Raw genomic sequence first — 6,933 nt, 5'->3', positions numbered from 1 at the left:
TAGATTGTAGTGGTTTGTGGAACATTTTTCCCCCCTTACTTGCTGTTTAACCTTTTGTTAGTGTAGCTGTTACTTAAGATACTTTTCTAACAACAATTAAAAAAAAAAAGAAAACAAAAAGAGAAGTGCAGAGCTACTTATTCAAAATTAGGTAGTTTTTCTTAATGTGAGCCTAATGCACTTTTCCCCTTACACATGATTGGGACTATGGAGTCAGGTAGTTACTTCGGAAGGTCACGGTTTACTATCTGTGCAAGCAGCAGTTCTCCCACTGAAATGTCCCCTGAAGAAGCCCACCCAGGTTTGGGTTAATGAAGATTTTAAAAAAACCAAGCTGATTGTAAGATGCTCTTAGGAGATATTACCGAAAGGTTCGGCATAGGGCAGGTTTGGGGAGTATGGGAGAATGGAGAGGAGGCTGGAAAACCAACCCAAGAAATGTTTTCATGTTTGCAAACGCTTGCTTTCAAGATGATCATTAAAGGGAACTGATTTCTTTTTTAATAAAAAGTCTCTTTTTTTTTTTTTTTTTCCTTTCTCCTTTAAAGGGAGCTTTTCCAACTGTCATGTGCACACACTATTCTAAGAGATCACTTCCTCGAGTGGGACTCCTTAGTCCTCCTCCTCTTCGTCTTCTTCCACTTTCTCGACAGAGGCTGCTGCTGACGTGGGCTCGTTGGGAGCCGGGGTGCTGGAGCTCTCCTCCTTGTGCTCCTTCTTCCACTTCATCCTCCGGTTTTGGAACCAGATTTTGATCTGCCTCTCCGTCAGGCAGAGGGCATGGGCGATCTCTATCCTTCGCCGCCGAGTCAGATAACGATTGAAGTGGAATTCCTTCTCCAGCTCCAGGGTCTGGTAGCGGGTGTAGGTCTGGCGCCCTCGCTTCCTATCTGGACCTGAAAACAGGCACACACACGGCCAGGAGTTAGACAAGAAGAGAAGTGGAAAGTTTTTCCTTTTTTTTTTTCTTATTGATATTTAAAATAAATAAATAAATAAACAAACATACAAACAAAAAAAGTGGCCGAGCCAGAGTGAACGATCCCTTTCTTCGACTTCCACCCGCCCCCCCACTTTGCCCTAACAAAGACATTTCAGCCACACGACCTGCCCTGCTAAGGCAGGGCAAAAATTAAGTTGCTCGAGACCTAGAAAAAGTGAAGAGAAAGCCTTCAGGAGAGGAGGTGGGGGAGGAAATTGCTTTTGGGAGGAGGAACTTTTCCCCCAGGCGATGTATTTCCCTAAAACCTTCCAGACTTTCACGTTTCGCAAGGGGAAATAAAAAGCTGGAAGGCTGGGCTGTATTTATTTTATTTTAATGTCGTGGGCTCCCCCCCACCCATCCCGCCTGGATCGTAAACAATACATAGCATTTAGCTCCAGAAGAGAGCTCTCCTTTTTCACACACACTCTCGTGCCCCAGTGCCCCCCTCCCCCCTCCGTTTTCCTGTTTAGTACATTTCTATAGATTCTTATCTCCGTGGAAAGGACAGGGGGGACGAGAGTGGCACGTCTCGGCAACGCGAGCTGGCAAAGTCCTCGACACGCCGTCCCTCGCTCCTGAACGCCTCTGTCCCCTCCGCCTCGCCCAACCAGCGGGATTTTTTTTTCCCAACTTCGACAAGAGGGCAGGGGAGACGCTTAATCCGTGGGGGCTCTGGGAGCCGGCAGCCAGCTCTCCGCTTTTCCATAGCAAACAGCGCAAATCAACTCAATGCTAAAATTCCATAGCAAATGGAGTTAAATAAATTTACGAGGCTAGAACCCATTAATTGGGCAATAAAAAGTTTTATGATACTCATTTACATACAATGCCACGGGCTTTCTACGCAATGGCGCCTCGGCTATAATTAAAACCATAAAGGCTGTGCTGACAGTAATCCTGGCGACACGCTTTGCCTGGCTGCCACGGCTCCGAGCCCTCTCCGCTCGCCCCTACCTGAAGACCTCATCCAGGGGTATATCCGGAAATTAGGCTCAGCCTGGTTGTGCAGGTTGCTTTCCTCCGCTTTCTCACAGCTGGGTTTGGTTAGCTCATTGCAGAGGACGGGAATGTTCTGATCAAAAGAGGAACAATGCAGGTTGTAGGCATCAGAGCCCAGGCTGTATCCGGAAGAGAACGGGCTTTGATATATGGTACTGTTCACATTGTACAAGCCGGGCATGGAGGAGGCGAAGGCACCCGCGCCTGGTCCATAGCCGCTTCTCTGGGAGTTGCTTGCAAAGGAGCAAGAAGTAGGCTCCGCATTTTGGAAAAGAGAAGCCCCCGCCGTATATTTGCTAAAAAGCGCATTCACATAATACGAAGAGCTCATAATTTTGACCTGTGATTTGTTGTCCGGCAGGCTTCAGTGTCGGTTTTACGAGGTAGCGTGATATATGATAACATTACACCCCCAGATTTACACCAAACCCCATTTTCTTTTGGACCGAGCTGCCCGCAGCACGTGACCGGTCATGTGACGCCGCCCGCCAATCCCCGCCCGCCTCACAGGTGGTGCCGGCCGGGGCCCGACGGTGCCCGGCCATGGACGGGCCGGGCCCGCCCGCCCGCCAGCGCCCTCAGCCGCCGCCCGCCCGGCCCCCGGCGGCACCGCGCCCCGCCTGGGCGCTGACGGACCGCGGGGCGCTGGGGGAAATCAAATTTTAAAGCTTTAAAGGCGTACGTGCGGAGTTGTCTATGCGCGTCAGGTTTAAAGGGGGTGGCTCCTCTCCGCCCCCCCCCCGCGCTGTTTGCGCGCAGTGGCCAGAGTCAGGCGGTAACCCTGCAACAGGGTGTGCCGGGGCGGCCGAGCCTCGGAAAGCAAGGCGCTTCCCAGCAGCCAGCCCCCGAGGGGGGCGAAAATCACAGTCGCCCTCCCCGGGAAAATAAAGGAGGGAAAAACCCCAAAAAATACTCCCAAAAAACCAAACCCCCTAACAAACAACGACATCCGGCTAAACAAGTAACTCCCACCCAACAACAGAACACACAAAAAACCCCTAGCACCCACCACAAATAATGGCCAAAAAAAAAAAAAAAAAAGAGGACTCAACTTTCTGAATGTCTCAAGAAGAAAATACAGAATAAATCGCAACTCTAGAGCTGAAGAAATCGCCTGCAAATGGCTTCAATCGCCGCCGCCTCTTTACTACCCGAGTTACCTTTCCGCCCTACATACCTTGCAGTCCAGAGCGTTAGGCGGCAGCGGTACGCTCGCATGACGGGGAGAGTTGCTGCTTTTCTAAACACTGGGGTCCCCAACAATGCGAATGGCTCTCCATTGAGGATGCTGCTCCGTGCCCTTCCTTTAAACGGATCGTAAAATGAGTTTCCTTCCCTCAGACAGGGAGTCCTGGTAAAGACAGCTTTTACTGCCTGCCTGTATTGCACATCATAAACTGGAAGAAGCACAATGGAATTGCCCCGGAAATTCTCCTTTCAATTATAGTTTGGTGCCCCGTGTACAAAGACTTTCTCACCAGTTAAAATTGTTCTTGCCGATATTTCGCACGGACCCTAAACTTTGTGTTTTGTAAACGTGGAGCACCCTCTGCCCCCCTGCACACCTCCAACACACACCCGCGCACCCTTTGGCACCCTTTATGCGTGGTTATCGCAGCCCCATGAACACAGGTTACTGACAGAAGCAAGTCAATTCTTGAAAGCCAGATCCCTGAGATACTGGTGCTTCGGAGCATGCAGATGTGGTGGATGTATGTAAATGTTTGCCAAGTGTTAAGTACGTGAAAACGCAGTTATTATTCGCAGGCATTAAGGGAGAAGCCGCCGAAAGAGCCCCTTCGGCTATTTCTTCCAATTCACCAATATTAGACAATATCCCTGCGGTCGCAATCGCGGTGCGGGAGCATGCCGGCAGAAGAGGCTGCTGGAAGGGAATAGAGGCCCAAGAACTTAAACGAATGCGATGCAAACAAAACGACGACCAAGAAGATCAAAGAGACTGAAGTAGATGGCATTAGACCAATAAATTGCTCCTCTGGTGACAACATACCAAGATGCAAGAAAAAAGAAACAGCAAATATAACCAATGTCTAGACTTAAATATGGATAGCGTAGGACTGAATAGGTTGTCTGGGTGGTTGCATTTCGAGCTCTCTGATTCTCTACAATTTGCACGTTTATGTATTTTTCTTTGCTTACGTGTGTTTGTTGCCGCCACGTTTTTTTTTTTAATGTATTTTGCTTTCAGCTTATTTTTCCCTGCCAGCCGTTTAGATTTATCAAAAAGCCTTTACTGAATAAATGCTAGAAGGAGCCCTAGACATGGGTCCCAACCACCTTGTTGACTCCCCCCACCCTCTGCGAGCTGGGCATAACGCTGCTTCTGAAATACCCTCTGAAATCTCTCGTTTTGTCGCTTACAGGATCAGGCTAGGTAACCGCGCCTGTAAACATGCTTTTCATTTGAATTTTTTTTTTTTTCCAATCGAGAAAGGGTGAACAGGCACAGATTTCAAGGTTTTGGTCATGGTAATATTCTCACACGCTTTAAAAAATAATCTTCTAGGATGGATTAATTGTATTTTTTTTTTCCTTGTAAGCTCTGGACTACCCCTCTTTGGCACTGAGCTTTCCGGGAAGTAAAACGTAGTGATAAAACGGTGCTCGTAAGTTATAAGCGACCTGGGAGCACTACATGATTATGGCTTGTGTACTAAGCAGTATCTTGATGTGGTTCATAGTAGAGAAGATTTTGCTGGTTTGGAATCTGTTCTCGCCATAATTTATCCGCGATTATAATGGAACATGCTGTGCCAAGTTATTACTTAGTATGACGATGCATAAACACTTTTTAATTTCAATATAATTTTACTGCCCAAGGAAAAAAATAATTACTCATAATAAGTTTAGCAATGCCATTGTAGACAAACATTTGATAGGAAGGCTCTTGTTAGAAAGCTGGGAGTGGCTGTTGATCCTTATCCCTAGAAAGTATTAAATCTTTGAATCGTGTGCGGGAAAAAAACTAGCTCACTACATTCCCAGTGCTGAATTTCGATATAAAGAGAATGGCTTTGATTTAAGGAAATGTGAGTAAGATGCAGAGAAAGTAGCTCTGTTACAGAGGACTATGCAGGGATTTGTTTAGTTGTCTGGCTTAAACTTATGAAATACAACGTTTATACTTCAGCCCATATTTTATGCTTCCTTTCCTCATGCATTTATTTTCCTTCCAATTACTGTTCCCCCCGTCTCTTTTGGCAATTGCCATCTGAAAATATTCCACAACTCCACACTAAGCCTCATTCTCAAGACGCGGGAGCCAACAAAAGCAAAGCGGAAAAAAAAAAAAAAAAAGGGGAAAAAAAAAGGAAAAAAAAAAAAGGAGAAAAAAAAAAAGGAAAACTATTCGAGGAAACAAAATAGACGGCGAGAACAAGTTAGGAATGACTTTGAGAGACATGTCAAGTTTGCAGAGCATCAGCCTTCTCACATCTGTGTAATATAATCACAACGGGTCCCACAGAGCTGAAATTGCTTCGGACACAAGCAGGGCTTTTTATTTGTATCAAAGACAGCTGTTGAAGAATTTCACCGGCCGGTAAATAATTTTCAAACTAGATTTTTGCAGCACTGCCGGTTCCCCGCACGGCTGTCTCAGCCGCGCGGAGCGGACAAGGGCATTGGAAAATCCACCGGTTGGCCCCAGAGCTCCAAGGGTGAAGCTCTTCGGGCTCCCTCCTCTCAGGCTGAGCCGGGGAGACCCTCTTACATCCTGTCCGAACCCTTCAATTCCCCCCTTCTCCCAATATTTCATTTCACACCAGCCCTTCGGGAAATCAGGATACCCAGTTTGCAGGCTCGGAGCTCAAGCAGAGAAGAGCAAAGGTTTGGGGCAAGGGAGAAAAGAGGAGCTGTCAGTTGGGTGCCAGGGCTCAATCCGTCCGTATCACATTATAGGAAATGTCTCGGTATTTTGAGAATAATAAATGCACAGTGTGTCCTTGGTGCAGATCAAGCTTTACTTTCTCCACGAGTGCCCTGAGCGTGGCCAGGCGGCAAACGCCACCCTGACGGCGCCCGGTCGGCGGGATAAAGCGGGAAAAAAACTCGGGGATAGCGGGAGGCAAACAAAGCACCCTCAAACCTATCGGCCTTTGTCAAAACCATCTCAGCGCTTCCAAGCCCAGTTATGCTCCCATAAAGTCGACATTTTAGGAACTGTCGGGAGGCGGCCGAGCGCTTGATGGCGGAGGGCGGCCGGGCTCCGTTTCGCGGGCTCACAGCGCCACCTGCCGCCGCCCGGCCGCCACTGCCGCGCCGCCGCCGCCCGGCCCGGCCCGCCGGAGCCCGCGCCCCGGCCCGCCAGCCCGCGGCAAGATAAATGTCCACCGCCCAGCCTGGATTTAAGCACGGGAAGGCCAATAAAAGGTTGTTATTTCCGCTCTCCCGCTTTATCTAAAACAGCCAGACAAAACAAATGAAAAGGCTTTTGTAGAAAATCTTAATTGTGGCTGGACAGTTGTAAACTCATTAAGAGCCGAATTCCAGACAGTTTGCAGACCCGTCATTTATTACACACTCTTAATGCTGATTCTTTGAAGTTGCCTCTGTCTGCAACAACAGAGGGCGTCCCAGCATCCCCAAATACTGACTCGGGGATCAATTAGGGGGTTTTTGTGTGTGTGTGTGCACGCCAGAACGAGCTCCCTTTTGCTAATTAGAACACATCAAATCTTACCTCGCATTTATTTCCCTTTTTTTTTTTTTTTTAAGGTGAAGGCGAAAGCATTTTTTTTTCCCCCCGCAGTTCTGCACATCTGTAAACTTCTTGCCGGCTCCCTAAGTTTTGTCTTCAGCCCTGCAGCGTTTTACACCCCATAAACGGTTACAGCAGTCATTTTCTTTTATTGCACTGTAGTATGGCTCTGAATTTTCCTAACAACAACTTCTGCCAAGACCATAAGCGTGTTCCGTCCTATTTTGCT

At 47.9% G+C, this 6,933-nt stretch overlaps 1 protein-coding gene across 1 annotated transcript; it reads right to left on the bottom strand.

The window, feature by feature from the left end:
- Nucleotides 1-255: 255 nt before the first annotated feature.
- On the bottom strand, nt 256-2,330 carry HOXA7 (homeobox A7). Its single transcript, XM_084226731.1, has 2 exons — nt 1,940-2,330; nt 256-896 (listed from the first exon to the last, which is right to left on the bottom strand). The coding sequence occupies exons 1-2, from the start codon at nt 2,313-2,315 to the stop codon at nt 613-615; spliced, it is 660 nt and encodes a 219-aa protein (XP_084082857.1). The 5' UTR covers nt 2,316-2,330; the 3' UTR covers nt 256-612.
- Nucleotides 2,331-6,933: the final 4,603 nt, after the last annotated feature.

The sequence above is a fragment of the Fringilla coelebs genome (assembly GCF_963513975.1).
Source record: "Fringilla coelebs genome assembly, chromosome: 1".
Classification (NCBI taxonomy): domain Eukaryota; kingdom Metazoa; phylum Chordata; class Aves; order Passeriformes; family Fringillidae; genus Fringilla; species Fringilla coelebs.
Note: the sequence above shows the minus strand (reverse complement) of the source record. Positions and strands in the feature narration are given on the sequence as shown.